The sequence below is a fragment of the Rhopilema esculentum genome, chromosome 9, assembly GCF_057945365.1.
Source record: "Rhopilema esculentum isolate cy_ngs chromosome 9, ASM5794536v1, whole genome shotgun sequence".
Lineage (NCBI taxonomy): Eukaryota > Metazoa > Cnidaria > Scyphozoa > Rhizostomeae > Rhizostomatidae > Rhopilema > Rhopilema esculentum.
Window position 1 is genome coordinate 3,887,136 of NC_142823.1, and position 17,534 is coordinate 3,904,669.

Below are 17,534 nucleotides of genomic sequence, written 5' to 3' on the forward strand. Positions count from 1 at the left end.
TGCTATTATTCCATTGATGGTGGCTGCATACATTCTAATTACCAGCTCTGTTACGAGCGCCTTGTCTAGAATTGTCAATTGCATTTTGTGGAAGAGAGGCTAAACTGATGAATAAATGATGCTTCTTTCATTATCACAATACTTTAGACCTCATTGTAGACATTCTTTCTGTCCATGTTTATAAAGGAGAGTTGGCAAAAAACCTCACCTCCTAGTTTCTGAATGCCAATGTCAAGCAAATCATAGCAGTGACAATGGTTCGCAGTGACGTCACGGAAACAAGCGGACACCAGAGAGCCGGCACAAGAGGCAGGAAGGCCTGAAGCCTCCCTATCGTCAGCACTTCATAGAACTTTAATCAAACTTTTTGCCCTTTGATTTGATGAGTTGAGAGCTAAAAGCTATCAGGTTTTATTTTGCTCTACAAACTACTGATAAAGCAGCAAAAATACTTTCAAACCAATGATTACAGGATACAGTCAAAAGGCTGGCAATTAGTGATTCAGATTTTCTTGATTTCAAAGATTTCTTTCTCTTAATTATTCCCGTATAAGCAAAAATCTGATTAAGCAAACTTTGAAAATTTGAACTAATGTTCCATATGGTCAGCTTCGTCAAAGGCTTGAATTTTCGACCTTGGCATATACCAAGCATGTATCTCTGCCCATAACATTATGCTTATAATGACGAAAAACGCAAGATGCATGCAGCGATTACGATTTCTGCGGGTTCCACGCAGAAAGTATGAAAGCAGGAAATGAATGACATGATACAGCCGAATAATCGATAAAGGCAGGTTATACTGGTTCATCCAGATGTAGTTTGTGCTATAAATTTATTGCAGGTAAATGCGGATGGTCAATGGAAGCAAGTCAACATTTCTGCGTCTATTATTTAAGTGGCATTTGCTCAGTGTTGCTCTCTATAATAAGGGCGCCATTATCAAAATGGGCTTTAGTTGTAAGCACAGAGAAGACGTATCAACTTGTGCTCTTTCACGAGAGTTTCAAAGAGTTTCGACGAGTCCTTTAACATGACTAACAAAAAAGAACTGGAAGAGGCTGGGATTCAAATTATCACAGGATCTAGGATCAGAAGTGACAGCAATGGCCAATCTGGTGATCTGAGCTCACCAAGGTCAAGCAAGAATAAGAGCATGATTAGAAAAATCAGCAATCTTGGTGCTTGGCGTTATGGTAAATATGTCTCGAGGATGAGCCAAAAGCAGTCTTTCATTTAACATCAATTTGCATGTTCCTACATCCTATATCCAGAGTTATATCCACAGAGTGTAAAGATAGACTTGATATAGTTTACATTGTCTCAGGGTCTTGAGATGACATTAAAGTTGAATTGGTAGACGCTGATGACCTTTGTCGATTCCAGGTGTAGCCGAATGTGGTGGACCATGCACGTCATTCTTGTGGGGAATACCGTTTGATGGTTAATACTGCTCCGTTTTATCTATTGATTACTTCATTTCTTTGTACTTTTGGTCTTTAAGACAACTTATTCGTCCTGTCAGCGTATGTGTCATTAGTCAACTATTCATTTTCATTATCGTTTGTCATTTTGATACCATCTATAAGAACATTTGGCATTTTCTTTTTCTGTCACTCCATTTTAACCAAGCCGTATTATAGTTGTATCCCTTCACCTTCCCCTTGCCCCCTAGCCCCCTCGCCCCCATTGTTCAATCTTATGGAAGCATGTCAGGCCTTTGTATAGATCAACAAGCTTTTACCATTACAATAAGCAGGACCTACTTCAGCAGGTTCTAAAAAAATCTTCATAAAGTAACGTTCTTTGCCGTTGTACCGAGTCTACTTATTATCGTCAACAACTATCTGCATTATTTTGAAAAAATATGGTATTGAGTGCACTGACTCCATTACCAAAACTCTAAAGTATGCTTTTTTGTAGAATAAGCGACTGAATAACTCCTTTTCATCCTCTTTGACTATTTGGTTATTTCAAATATCTATAGCGCTACTATTTATATTTTTTTCTTCAATCTTTGCCTAAGTGCCAATATCCTTCCTCAATTAAATATTTCTGAGAAAGAGATGAACCTGAACCATTTTGTTGGTTTTTACCGAGTTCGAAGCAAAGTTTACCGGTTCGAAGCAAAAATCTTCTGATCAGAGTTTACCCTCTTAATTCTTGTTAACTTTAAATCGAAACTTCTTGCTTTTATCAAGCCTTAAAAACTGTTATGTAAAATAGCAGATCTTAATTGTTTAAGCCTAGTGCTTATTTCTAGAACAAAAGAGAAATTTTCGACAGTTGGGAGTGATAAATCTAGAAATGTCTCTTAAAAGAGACATTTGCTTCGCAGATAAGCAAATTAATTACTTTCCAAGCAGAAAGACAAGGAAGCAGTAATTTCCACCAATTTCAGAGCTAATAATTCAGCTGATCTAAACTAAATAGCATACATTCTTATAAATTTTGCAACACCTGAGGAAGATTACTTAATTTGTCAATTAGATCAATAAAGCAGTCGTTCTTATCAAATATTTGCATTAGAATTAGATTAGAGTTTTTCAATGAATCATGTAAAATGTGAAAATAACTAGAAGTTATAAAATTTGTGATTATCCCCGATACTACGTCTTTATATAAATGTAGAAGTAAATGGACTTTCATTAGAGTTCGCTGAGGTAAGAATTTTCGTATTATGTTTAAAATAGAAGATAATTTACTAATAAACATTGTTTAACTTACAGAACGATGAATTTTTGCTTTAAAATTTTAGGTTGGTAAAACGCTTTTGCGTATTTAATTTTATATTTATCATTAAGTTCAATTGGCCTTGTGTATTCTCGACTAAGTGCGATCCTGTGCTTGTGCCTTTGATCAAATTCAAGGTGCCGGATCAAAATCATGTTACAGCTGCCTAGACATTTCAAGCTCTGTTTTCAACAGCATCTTCTGGAACAGTCCCTGTTTTCCACGATCCAACGCCAGATTTGCCTATCTTTTCAAAACTACGCTCCAATGCACCGCTTGCAAAACTGCACATACCACAACAGTTGCAAGATGAGCCTGGTTCTTGTTCCAAACTTTGCTGGCCATTATATTCACCTTTAATTAAAGGCAAATCAACTGACGTCTCACTGTCAACCATCTTTGGAACTGATTTCGTTTTCATTCCAAGCTTGCAAATGCTCGGGCTGAGGGTTACTGCTGGATCGGTGTCCATTTTGTCAATGCACAGTCGATCCGATCTTTCTTGACACGATTTCACCAAATTTATAGCTAAATCTAATGCATTAAACTATCCCACACGAGTATATCTTTCTAGAAAAAGTTGATTCCACGAGAAAGTTTCAAAACAAACCCACGTGGTGCGATGTTCTTGTATGCTACTGGCTGGTGACAAACGAGAACCTGCTATCATTTAAATACTCCATTGACAACATCCATATTGAAAAGTAAATAACCTATTCAGTATAGCTTTGTAGCTTTGCAAGGTTTTACTTTAGTTAGCAGCCTGATTTACTGTTTAAGAAGACCTGGAAAGCAGTGGCGGTTATTCGGGGGCGAGGGGGGCAGTTGCCCCCATGGAGTCCAAAAGTCAGCAAAATTACCATTCGGCAATGTCTGGTATTTGCTATTTTGTCATTTTCAAAAAAATTCTAACTTGAATACTTCAATCATTTGGAGCCTCGTTTACAACAGCACTCCTTTCCACAAAAAGTAATACAGGCTCGATTCGAGTATAGGTCAAATATATTGTCAAGTTGAGAAACTAGATTTAGACGCAAAATGGCTTTTCTGTGTTTGTCTAATTTTTAGACATAATTTTGTGCAAAAGCTTCCAAAAACAACAAGAAAGCGGGAAAAGGGAGAGTTAATTGTGAAGCAGTCTTTAACTGCAACGATGGAGCTGCAGTATATGCATGAAGCCGGACTTTACAAGGAACAAGGGGGTAGCTAGCGGGGGTGTATGGGTGTAACACCCCCAATACTTCATGAATTCGTCGGTAAATCTTCAGTTTGTCCACAGAAACTCTTTTGCAAACATGTCAGAAAAGAGGCTGGAGTTGAAATAATTCAGATAAAGACTGATGTAAGAGATATCTCATCATGAATTTGTCAAAGTATTTGTAAAATTGCTCCTTACTGTCAAGAGGCTCATACTGATTCCTTTTAATCCTTATTCTGCTAGTAATTTTGTACGATAACTCACTTGATGCTTTTGAAAATAAGGATATTCTCAAAAAATTGCTTTGAAACAGACTACAAACAAGTTTAGAAAATTTGAAATTTAATATCATGTTTTAGAAGGATTCGAAAAAGAAAACTTATTTTGAGTTAACTAATTGTTTTAAGTTTATATCAAATTCGAGGAAGTAATAACTGAGGAAAAGGGCGGTAAGAGGAATGTTTAATTTTTGCTGTGCTATGAAATTCATCACATCAAATTTTGTAAATTGTTCAAAACTAATTGAAACTAACATATAATCATAACTAATATAGCCACACCAATGGCCATGTAAAAGTCGGCAAATTTCACACTAATTCCCCCCCTCCCCTCCTGAAACTTTGCGCATAACCGCCACTGCTGGGAAGCACGATTCAGTATGGAGACGGGGGGAGGTTGCATGGAGAATTATAAAGAGTCGATTGGGAAGTCAGGGGAGTCATGGATGGATTCCGGATGGGTGGTGGTAGGGGAAAGGGGGTGGTGTTAGTATAAAGAAGACAAAAGAAATCAGTGACATACATATCGAGCTTAGCCATCCCTGATATCGCGATATTGCTGTTTTTGTCACTAAAGTGTTTCAATTTAAAAATGCGCTTGAAGTTAATTCTTGAACAAGGTCTTAGGACTATAGATCTTTTGCAGTTCTTGATAAAATGCAAACACTCACCATAGATTAGATTTCTGTAGCTGATCTTTTCATTTTGATGATTAACTTATAGTAGCATACACCATGTGGCTGAGAGCGGTATTTGTTCATCGAATGCTGAGCAAGAAAGCAAAATACTGATCTTAATTTCATGTAACAGGTTACTACCTCAAAGATATCAGTAGTAATAAGAACTTTTCAAAACGTGACTACAAAAAGTGTCACGTCGTGGACAGCTTCTCTCATCTTATTGCATTGTATCAAAATCATACGAGCAATAAGATACCGGCGGGGTTTGTCTTAGGTGTTTACCATCATTTGCCAGGCTATTGGAATTTACCCTACGATTTGCCGTCGATTTGTATCTTTCTATCTTTAGAGGACTGCAACCCCCCATGCTTTTATTATTCCTCGATTAGTGCCAAACTGATAACAATTGTTGTGCTACAAACGTGAAAATGCCGTACATGTTGATCAGTTTGACAAAAGACATCTTGCCCAACCTAGCTATTCATTAATTAATCGATCAATGAATGAATGAATGAATGAATTAATTAATTAATTAACTAACTATTTAATTAATAAATTAATTAATTAATTAATTAAGTAATAAATATATAAATAAATTAATTAATTAATTCATTCATTCATTCACTTATTCATTCATTGATTCATTGATTCATTGATTCATTGATTCATTGATTCATTCATTGATTCATTGATTCATTCATTCATTCATTCATTCATTCATTCATTCATTCATTCATTCATTCATTCATTCATTCATTCATTCATTCATTCATTCATTCATTCATTCATTCACTCATTCATTCATTCATTCATACACTCATTCATTCATTCATTCATTCATTCATTCATTCATTCATTCATTCATTCATTCATTCATTCATTCATTCATTCATTTATTCATTCATTCATTCATTCATTCATTCATTCATTCATTCATTCATTCATTCATTCATTCATTCATTCATTCATTCATTCATTCACTACATATCTTACTCCATCTTTCCTCTGTCTTTCATTCGTTTATTCATTCATTCTAGCAGTGATAATTTAATTACTAATTAAGCTCCTAAAATCTTAACTGACATATTAAACCTTCCATGCATATCTTGAATAAGACAGCTGATATAGCAGAACAGAATCTGTTGCAGTGATTTAAATTGATTAAGTTTGCAAATACGTGAAGGCATTTGGAAAATAGAATAACAGAAGTTAACAGAAGATGTTGCGATCATACAAATTTTGTTGTAAATGGGTTTGAAAAAAGCAAACATTTTATGACATATTGGCAAATTTTGCTGTGTTTGCAATTAGTAATTTCAGGTTTGGAAGTTTCTATAAAGAATCAAACTTGAAATTGGAAATGAAAGAAGGTCCTTGTTGCAAATGAAAGCATGTTATGCAAGCTGGATGGCAATCATCAAACCAAATGACATAAAAGCAAAACTAGAGAGCATTGCAGAACTGAAATACAAATGTCTCAGAAAATGAAACACCTCTTTAACAGACCCTTGATTCGAAAATATTTAACAGACCTCTTTCAAAGTTGTTTTTTGAAACAGTTTGTAAATTTTGAATGCCTTCAGCATGTGTCTGATTGGTTGAAGGGCTTTGTCTACACTCTTTTTTATAAGAACCAGTAAATTTAAGGCTGGATTGTTCTTAATTTGTTCTTAATCTAATAGGGTGTAAACAGTGCAATTGCTAGCTTGTTCGCTCTAGGGTGGTGTACAGGCCTCATTTGCCAACAAAATGAGTGAGACAGCCTTAATTTGCTGACAAATTTGAACATTCACCGAAAAAGCACCGACACATGGCTATTAAATTCATCGTTTTTGAGAAAAAACAATGTTCAAAATTGCATTTTGCAGAAGCTCAGCCTCGGCTTGTTCTTGACTTGTTCTTGACTTTTGATCAATTTTGAGGCTCGTGTTCTCATAAACTTGTTCTAATAAAAAAAGAGTGTATGTCAGTGACAAAATGTCACAATAAATAGGTTCATTCAAAAGCTTCCTGTGAAATATATCAAAACCGAAGACTCTACAATATTGTTGTGATCTTGAATAGGCAGTGACCACAATTTTTACATGGCAACAACTAGGAACACCTTTGACGTGACTTAAAAGTTGATCCAATTTATAATCACAAAGAGTCATAACATAGCAAATGAGACAAAAGATAGGCCTGGCCTTTTTCAACCATTTTCAAAGGTCTATATATCACAATGGATGACAAGGGAATAGACATTAATCTCCAGATAGAGAGAATCGGTTTTGGAAAGTTCCAAATAATTGCCTTGATCATTCTTTGGCTGAGATATTTCTCATATTCGTCCACAACAAGCCTCCTCACCATACTGGAGCCGTATCTTCGTTGCTATTGGAAATTGAGTTACATGACAGCAGCATGGCTTGTCTTGCCTGAAGCTATCACTTAAATAGTTGGATCGATCTTACTTGGCAAATTGTCAGATAGGTATAGATATCTTTGTCAGATAGGTATGGATGTCAGATAGGTGCAGCAATGCAATGCAGAACATGTCAACGAAGCTTCCCTTCTGCTTTTGCCCAGTTTTGTGCCAAAAATTATTATACTTATTTCATTGAAATCAAATCAGACAAAGATCTACCAGCATTTATTTGGACGGTCATAAAAACAAAAACTGGCCGAGGTTTTCTTTATTCTCAAATCCATCTTGGACCAAGAAACGCGCACATCTGTTCAACCGCACCCATTCCACCTAATTTAGTCAGAAACAATATAACAAGATAAAAGAATTTTCTCATCTCGAATTTCCAGTCCAGCGCTTTTTTTATTTGACCACAATCATATGAATTTTAAAATGAAACAGGAATGATCCAGCAATCAAAGTCGACTTCAATATGGAAACCAAAGAAATTGATATAAATCTCCAAATAGAAAGAATCGGCTTCGGAAAGTTCCAAATTATTGCTTTAGCTATCGTGTGCCTAAGGTACTTTTCATATTCATCTACAGCCAGTCTTCTCGTCATATTGGAGCCCTATCTTCGTTGCTATTGGAAATTGAGTTACATGTCTGCAGCATGGCTTGTCTTGCCTGAAGCTATCACTAAAATAGTTGGATCGATCTTACTTGGCAAATTGTCAGATAGGTATGGAAGGCGCAAGACGATGATACTTGCTTTCGTTTTCAATTCATATTTGACGCTACTTTTTTCGCTATCCACCAGCACAGTTATGTTGTCAATAATCCGAGGGGTTATTGGTCTCGTCTCGTCAAGCACCATGATAGCATTTACCTATGCAATGGAAATTCTGCCTATGTCAGAACGAAAATACATATCCTTTTTCGAGGCAGGGTTTTTTGCAGGATGTGGCTATGGCATTTTAGTTGCTATGGCTTCGCTGAAGTATCTATCATGGCGATGGTTCGACGCTTTTGCAGAGACCATTCCGATAACGTTAGCGGCACTTGCAGTGCTATTTCTGCCGGAATCTCCACGATATTTGATGGCCGTTGGAAAAACGGAAGAGGCAAAAGAGACTCTCCAAAGGATTGCAAAAAGGAACGGAGCAATGGATAGATTTTCGGCATTTCCTTCGTACGAATCTACTAATGCTGTGACAATAGAACCTGTCGAAACAAATGTTGATGTGCGACAGCAGCAATCAAAATACGAAATGGCAAAAAGGATTGCTTTGGTCTCTTTTCTGCAATTTTATGGCGATATTGTCTCTGCAACAGTGCGTTTTGGCTCAATGCAGTTTGGGGAGAACTCTGATGTTTCCGAGTGCGGAAAATGCTCCGAGAATTTGACATACAAATATCGATGGGCGGTAGAAACAGCTGGGTTATTCTCAGTTGCCACATCTTACTGGTTACTGAGCAGAGTTACCAGAGGGCTAACAATGAAAATCTTGGTAGTTTTTCTAGGTGCTTGTCTTATACCATTTTATTGGCCCTTACGTGGATGGCCTTTGCTCGTTGCAATCGCTCTCACTGAATTCGGGGCTGCAACGCTGAATAATATTATATTAGTCTATAGAGCCGAACTACTTCCTACGTCGATAAGAACGAGCGGGTGCGGTATATCGGATGCTTTTGGTCAGTTCGGTATTTTGTGTGGCCAGTTTATTGCTCTTTATCTTCATCACATTAGTATAAGTCTTTCTTTTGGCATTTTACATGGTTTCACCGCAGTGGGTATTTTTATTGTATTTTATGGTATCATAGAAACAAAGCATCAGCTATTGAACTGAAAGAGGTTTGCGAAATTAAGATAGCATGCATTTTGGTACATTCCACATTGAATTATCAATAAGCTCCCTTCTCTCTAGTAAGACCCCTTTGGGACTGAAAAAATAACCCCCCCCCGGGGGCTTTATATGAGTTTTATGTTATTTAAAAATAAAACATTTGTTTTCTTAATATTGTATTCCGTATTCCGGATTTCGTATATTGGATTCCAGATTCCAGATTCCGTGGTAGCCTTAGAGATTTTACTATTACTTAAGTTTTAAATTTGGAAACTTTATTATACCAGTATGCCTACAGGAAGCGGGAAAGGGTAGGGGTAAGTACCGAGCCATATTTACATGAAGACAACTTTCGTTATCGTAGATCTGTGATTTTAAATGGATAGAATAGTTCGAATGTATTTGTTCACAGCATCGAATCTGTAAGTAATGTTTTCTATTCCGTAAAAATACCCTTGAATTTTAGAAATTGACAATGAAGTTTTTTCCTTAGCAAGAGAATTACTATTCAAACTTCCAAATATGCCTCTAATTTTTGCGTTGACTCTGAATATTCTTATGATATCTGTTTATATTTATCAATGAAGTGTTGCCGTTGTGCGTCTGCTTATACCACTCTTAGATGGACAGAGCAAATGCTACACTTGTGATTTTCAAACTGAGATTGTGAAAGACAATTGCGCAAATATGGCTGATTTTTTAAGTATTTAGAAGAGGTAAAGACGGCACTGCTAGGATTTGAAACAGGCAATAGGTGTGCTAGTGTTTTGCCTTCATCCACAACCGCCGGAAGAAACATGTCTTTCCAGCACTTCAGATAGAAAATGTAGATAATAGAAGTGATAAAATGAGTATTCCTTTAGTGTGATTATAGAGTTCTAAAGTGTGACGTCATCAGAAATCTATTTTTAGAATCTTTAAATTTTAACCACATTCCTTCATTTGAATTCCTTCCAGGAGACATAATTGACCAACCAAACTCCATCCAAAGCTTATCAATTTGCCCGTCTTTTGGCCGTCTCCCTGATCTTAGTCCAAATGATTTAATGGTACTAGGTCTGGCAACCACAACAGAACATCTTTGTCAACTTTGATCACTAATGTCTCGATACTGGAGTTTTCAGAGATACAGGAAATCTTTATAGTTCTACTTTCTGTGTCACTGAATGCAGCTTCATGCCAATTCTTCTATTTTCTTTCTTGAGCGGATGAATTTTTTCTGCAACGTTGATAAAGCGTATGAGCTGCCTGCATCAGACAACGCCCGACATTTGATGTCATCAATGCGTACTACCAGTATAGGCAATGTATCCTTCATATCTGGCTTTACTTCTTCGCTTTAATAATCGACTCCTGTTCTTGATCGCAAACATAGGTGTGCTGATTTGCGTTGCATTTTTTATATGTGAATTTGCTTTGACTTTCTGCTACTTGATGTTTCATCCATTGATGGTTTGAAACACTCTGTATTGCTTTTGTTGACCTTGTTATCGGCTTTTTTGAACTGAATTTACTGGGGTTCTCTCCCACCAATCCCTTAATCCTTCATATCTGGGTTTTAGGGCTTGCTTGGCAAGTTTGTAACCTTAGTGCAAGTCTGTCAATTGTATGTCTTACTTCATGGAACACTGAGATAACTAATTTTGGCACCTTGACTTTTTCTTCTAGCTCCTTACTGGAATTTTCTGGAATTTACTGTCATTTCTCTCGCAAATTTTCTCTTCAGTTCCAATTTTGTTTCCGCTAGCTTCAATGCCATTTCAAACATATTCTTCCAGGCTTCTTCTTTTATTGCTTCATCAAGACGGTTTTTAATTTGTCGCTCCTCACGCTTAAATGTTTGAAGTCTTCCTTGAACATCTTCTACAGCATCTCTGAATGTTGTTAATTCGTTTTCAATGCCTTCAATCCAATCTCAAGCACTAGCTGACTCTTCATCTGTGTTTTTTTTTAAGTTCTTGTATGCAATGCATGTATTTAATTCCCAGACTTCATCAAATTGTTTGTTGAATTCCGCAAGAAGCCGCTCTTAGATCTAGCCGTGGCTCTGTGGCTTTGTCCAAAGTTCTTTGTTTTTTCTCTCCCAGCTCCTTCAGTATAATGAATGCTTTCACAATCTTCTTGAGCTCTTCTTCCATACTTGAACTTTCTTTTCGTCGCACTTGTTGGCTGCATTTCTCTAATATGCTGGATTTTATCGTTGGTTTCTTCTTTAGCCATTAGTCTTCTAGTTTCCCATCTGGGATGCCACTTTGTCGGGAATTAGATATTTAGTTTCTCCATGACAATACCCACGAAGTAAGATACCGAAAAAAGATTCTCAATATGTTTTGCTTATCATTCTCGTTAATTCATTACTGGTAAGTTCAGATTGAGCTATCAACTGCTCGATGATATAATTATTTATGCAAACAAGAGTGCTGAGTCATTTCAGGTCAGTGATGAATATGATATGTTAACGACACATCAGGAAAGACTGTTTTAGAACAAGTAAAATGCTACTGCTATCTAGGATCACAAATCACAGAGGATGGACGCTGCACAGACGAAATAAGAAAAAGGACAGCAGTGGCTAAGATTGCATTCCAACGACATAAAGAATTGTTCAACAGTAACATCAACAGGAAAATGAAAATTAACCTCCTGAAAACATATGTCTGGTCTGTTTTTATTTATGGATGCGAGGCATGGACTATTGAGAAAGAAATGATGGACAGGATTCGGGCATTCGAGATGTGGTGTTATAAAAGATTGTTGAAGATCAGATGGACAGATAGGGTTTCCAACAAAGAAGTGCTACGAAGAATGAATGAAACCCCTATGCTTCTTACCACCATAGTAAAGAGAAAAGCTGCACTCTTTGGTCATGTGGCAAGAGGATCAAGTGGAGCAGTTTTTTGTAACATCATGGAGGGGTTCATTGAAGGGAAAAGATCTAGCGGTAGGCAAAGAAGGACTTGGATGGACGATATTAAAGAGTGGGTTAACATCCAGAACTATGGTATCCTGAGTTGTAAGTAGGTGTAGTGACAGGGTTTGTTGGAGGACCATGGTTAGCAACCTACGGATCACGTAGAAGCTACCTGGAATGAATGAACGACACATGGAGTGATGCCAATAAGAAAACCAACCTTTGTCCGAGCATCAACTTCTATCTTAAAATGGCATGGGGTTTTTTATTGGGTTTCAAGGACCATTATAGACTTATTTCGAAAACAGCGCAATGTGCCTATGTGTACAAAATTGAAAAGGTCTACAGGGGCCCATTTTGCTTTCAGGCTCAGGGGTCATTACCCTCTTATCCCTCCCCTTCTTCGTAGGCCTGTCCACAAAGAAAAACATTAAAAATGGCTTTTAGCATCTTAACCATGCCAACTTCTTAACCAATCTTGAGCGTTCGCAAAAACTTCTTAAATTTCTTAACGTATTCTACGGCACAAAATTTCTTATTGCTCCAATCCATCTTTACAGAATTTTGAGCCATGATTTGCGCATACCTGTGAAATCGTGCCCACAATTCCACCTAATCTAGTACTCTCCTCCACAGAAGCTATTGTTTATAGAGAGTGGGACAAGATAAAGCTGCGGAGTATAGGTGAAGGAAAGGCGGGGGAGAACAGTAAAGAAAATTTTTTCTCGTTCTCTCTCGCAGCTCCTCCACTTTTCCTTTTCTTCCGTAGTTCCCTTTATCTTTGTCTCCCACCCCATCTCCCTCCCCAACAGCCTCTGTGGAGAAGATTGCCGACTTAGTGAGAAACAACTAAAGAAGCGAAAAGAATTTTTGCATCCGGGATATCCAGACCAGAGCTTTTTCTGTAGTCCTTAATCATAGGCATTGTCTTGATTCAAAGTGAACCCACAGTATCTAGCTATAAGCAATACTACTAGTCGACTTCAATATGGAAACCAAAGAAATTGATATAAATCTCCAAATAGAAAGAATCGGCTTCGGAAAGTTCCAAATTATTGCTTTAGCCATCGTGTGGCTGAGGTACTTTTCATATTCAACTACAGCCAGTCTTCTCATCATATTGGAGCCCTATCTTCGTTGCTATTGGAAATTGAGTTACATGACTGCAGCATGGCTTGTCTTGCCTGAAGCTATCACTAAAATAGTTGGATCGATCTTACTTGGCAAAATGTCAGATAGGTATGGAAGGCGAAAGACGATGATACTTGCTTTCGTTTTCAATTCATATTTGACTCTCCTTTTTTCGCTCTCAACAAGCACAGTTCTGTTGGCATTAATACGAGGGGCTATTGGACTGGTATCCACAAGCTCCACGATAGCATTTACCTATGCAATGGAAATTCTGCCAATATCAAAACGCAAATACATGTCTATTTTCCCAGCAGCGTTTTTTGCAGGGTGTGGCTATGGCATTTTAGTTGCTATGGCTTCGCTGAAATATTTGTCTTGGCGATGGTTTGATGCTTTTTCGGAGACCATTCCGACAGCGTTAGCGGCCCTTGGAGTGCTATTTTTGCCGGAATCTCCGCGATATTTAATGGCTGCTAGAAAAATAGACAAGGCAAAGGAAATCCTGCAGAAGATGGCTAAAAAGAATGGAGTAGTGTGTAGGTTTTCGACATTTCCTTCGTATGAATCTACTAACGCTGTGACAATAGAACATTGTACAATAAAATCTGATTTGCGACAGCAGCTATCAAAATACGAAATCGCAAAAAGGATTCTTTTAGTAGCTTTTCTGCAATTTTATGGCGAAATTGTCTCTGCAACAGTGCGTTTTGGCTCAATGCAGTTTGGAGAAAATTCTGATGTTTCGGATTGCGGAAAATGTTCCGAGAACTTGACATACAAATATCGATGGGCGGTAGAAACTGCTGGTTTTTTCTCAGTTGCTACATCTTACTGGTTACTGAGCAAAGTTACAAGAGGGCGTACAATAAAAATTTTGGTTGTTTTCCTCTGTGTTTGTCTTATTCCGTTCTACTGGCCTTTGCGTGGATGGCCTCTCGTTGTGGCAATCGCTCTCACTGAATTTGGGGCAGCGACGCTTAATTATGTTTTGTTAGTCTATAAAGCCGAACTACTTCCTACGTCTATTAGGTCAAGCGGGTGTGGTATTTCTGATGCTTTTGGTAAGTTCGGTATATTGTTTGGCCAGTTTATTGCTCTTTATCTTCATCACTTTAGTACAAGTCTTTCTTTTAGCATTTTACATGGTTTCACCGCAGTAGGTATTTTTATTGTATTTAATGGTATCATAGAGACAAAGCATCAGCATTTGAATTGAAGATCATTAGTCAGGCATGCAAACTTTGTACTGTTTCAAATATGTCCTACTAATGCATATTCATACATTACTAAGTCGAAAGACGGCGCATTTTTTAGTTATTTTAGTTAGTCATTTTAGCAAAGAAGACATTTTGTTACTCCAATCGAGTATATTCTGAGAATTTTATTAAATCAGCCTGTAGACAGGAAGAAGAGGAATTGTAATAGGACATGTGTATACAATCACATGCCATACCACGTATTAGCTATAAATCAATGCCGTATCACGTATTAACATATATATAAGCAACTGTTGGTATTTAATTAGTGAGTGAGTTTTAGTGCGATTAAAGGGCACATAAAATTTATTAAGTGCGTTGTCTTTGCCTTTCGCCCTTTTGGATGTAACGCCTCTTACAGAAGTATTGGGGTAGGGGCTCATTGCTAACAATTGCCACTATCAATCCACTTGCCACAATTATGACTATTATATTATCTTCTTATGAAATCTAAATTCAGATTGAGTGGAAACTCAGAGTAAGCGGAAAAGGGTGAAAACATTGTCCTTCCAATAATTTTTATTTCTTCGAACCACTTACCAAAAATTTGATTATGACAATAGTTTTGGAAATGCAATTGAAAAGGATTTTTATGCTAAGAATGCTTTTGGTATCTTTTAAACTGAGGAAAATGTTGAGTTTAGAGAGCATTTTCAACTGGCTTCACTCGAGACGTCTCGATATCCCCCAGTTAGTGTCCTATCTTCTTGGAATATATTTGAAACACATTAGTCCCATCACTCTTACTTTGTCCACGATCTTTGCTACTTCTGTTAATCATTTTAATTTTATCTTTCTTAACTTTCCACAATTGTAGTCTTTAGTGTTCGGTTTAAAGATTAAACAAATTAATTTAACTCATAGAACACACAGCATGTTTTCTGCTCGCACAGTCATCCTCTCCAGCTGCAAACAACAACAATAACAGGGGGGCCGGTTCCTAATGTCTCAACAGGGCTCCCAGACTAGTTAAACTATTAAACACATATACTACATAGTCATTTTCAGAACCCAACTTAATCTACCCATAACTATTCCATATACAAAGGAGCCATCCAAAGAAGTTAGGAAGGAGAGTTGTGTTGTATTGAATTTCGAGAAGCCATGACAACGACCACACCCACCTTTACACCCTTTGAATTCTGATTTAAAGATTGTCTTTTTTATCTATGAAATCATTCAAAATATTCTCCAACTCTTAAATGCTAATAGAAATTGCTCATTTATATAACATCAAAAGTAAAATAAAGGGCTAGATCCTCTTTCCCAAACTTTCCTTTGAGGAAACTTTTAATTTTTTGATGAAAGCTGTAAGCAGATGGTTAACATTCTATATGAAAAGGAATGCCATTCCAGCACTTTGCTCCAAAGTATTGCACACAACTGGGACCATATTGAAGTGGAATTTTCTGACTTATTATCATTCTTACTAGCTTGTCGTGTACCATATTGATGAGGAGAAAAATTATTTACGTAATCATATAAAAAGCCGAGCGATAGAAAAATTAACATGTTCCAATGAGATGGCCCTTACAACGCATTTCTGTAAAGAGATACTGGCTTGATGCAGGTCTCATAAGTAAGACCCCAAACTAAAATCCCATATTGAAGAAACGTAATGAAAAGAAAATTGAAAAGCAATATCAAAACTCTTAGAGGTAAGAGATGTCTTTCTTTGAAAACATACCACAAGCTTTATCAAAATTTTCGGACAATTCTGTTAAGTGATGTTTCCGGGACAAGTTTTCATCTTAAAGAGCACCAAGAAATTCGACATAGCCTGTCTGTTTAATGGAATTTTTTACATTTTGATACCTACGGTTTCAGTAAAAGAATGCAGAGGATTTTTTAACATAAAGTCACATCTTCTTGTTTTTCATTTCCTTCGTGAAGATTGATCAAGCTTCATATAATACGTTGCTAACAGCAACAAATAGGTAGCAGGTTAATGGGGAGGATGAAAAAGGTAAGTTATTAATGTAAACTAAAAAGAGAAGGGGCCCAAGGGCAGAACCCTGTGGAACTCCACGTATGACACTGAGAGGACTGGAGTTAAAACCATTCACTGATACATATTGCTTCCTATCAAAATGATAGGATTTAAACCAATCTGAAAAAGTTCCCTTTAATTCAGGTTAAAATAAACCAACATGTCTCCTCCAACCTAAGAACAAAACCTCTCTCTAAGATATCAGCTATCTTGGTATTGCAGATCTGGAATTTTTATCAAAACATGTTATTCTTTCATTGGGTATCTTTTCCTACAAGACCAAAGTTTCTTTAAAACCAATTATGGCGATATGTTCCGAAATAATCATAGAAACCAAAAAATAATTTATGAATTTTTTAAGTTTTTTAGAGCGGAAAATCGCAAAAGAGTTTAATCATTTTTGCATCTTGAAAGCTATTTTTGCAATTTTTTGTGATTCTTATGGTGTCAATTGCCGCACTAGGATTGCAGTGTTTGCTGTCATGACTAGTGCCATTTATGGAGAGAATTACAGGGGATATAACTTTATTATGATGGAAATAAGATACCACATATTGTTCATTTTTTCCTTTGTACCGAATTTGTAAACTTTGTCAAGGTACACCCTCACAAATTGTAGCAGGGTCGCCAGATGTACCAAATTGTTTAGGCACACCGTCACTAATTGTAATAATCCCGAAAATTGTCTTCTCACGCTCCCATTTTGTAACAAAACCCAACATGCTCACGAAATTCTAAAAAACGGCCTAAAACTAGGTCCCAGTCCTAATCTAACTACACGTCATAAATGTACTTTGCGGACTAGCGCAACGGAACGAACAAAACAATGTCGCATATAACTAACTAAAATCAGTTTACCTTCGTTTTTAAGATTTGTTTATTTGACAATACAGGTAATTATGAACATTTTTATTTATATGAAAGTTTTCGAGAAATTCAATCTTTGATTTTGCAAAAAAGGAGAGGGCCTTAGATGTTGAAAAATCCTATTAAAGCTATTATTACAATTAGCCCTACCAAGAGCCACACTGACCCTGGGCCACTAAAGGATGATAGGACCCCTTCCATCAGAAGTTGAAAGAGTAATATAATCGATCCTCAAATTCTGTTTTCAAAACGAAG

At 36.8% G+C, this 17,534-nt stretch overlaps 2 protein-coding genes across 2 annotated transcripts; both read left to right on the forward strand.

Moving 5' to 3' along the window:
- The first annotated feature begins 7,381 nt into the window (after window positions 1-7,381).
- Window positions 7,382-10,155, forward strand: LOC148959551 (synaptic vesicle 2-related protein-like). Its single transcript, XM_089110172.1, has one exon. It carries the CDS (start codon window positions 7,769-7,771, stop codon window positions 9,125-9,127), a length of 1,359 nt encoding a protein of 452 aa, XP_088966298.1. The 5' UTR covers window positions 7,382-7,768; the 3' UTR covers window positions 9,128-10,155.
- A 187-nt stretch (window positions 10,156-10,342) lies between these two features.
- LOC135689208 (putative transporter svop-1) lies at window positions 10,343-16,190 on the forward strand. The gene has a single exon (XM_089110173.1). It carries the CDS (start codon window positions 13,024-13,026, stop codon window positions 14,380-14,382), a length of 1,359 nt encoding a protein of 452 aa, XP_088966299.1. The 5' UTR covers window positions 10,343-13,023; the 3' UTR covers window positions 14,383-16,190.
- The last annotated feature ends 1,344 nt before the right edge of the window (window positions 16,191-17,534 follow it).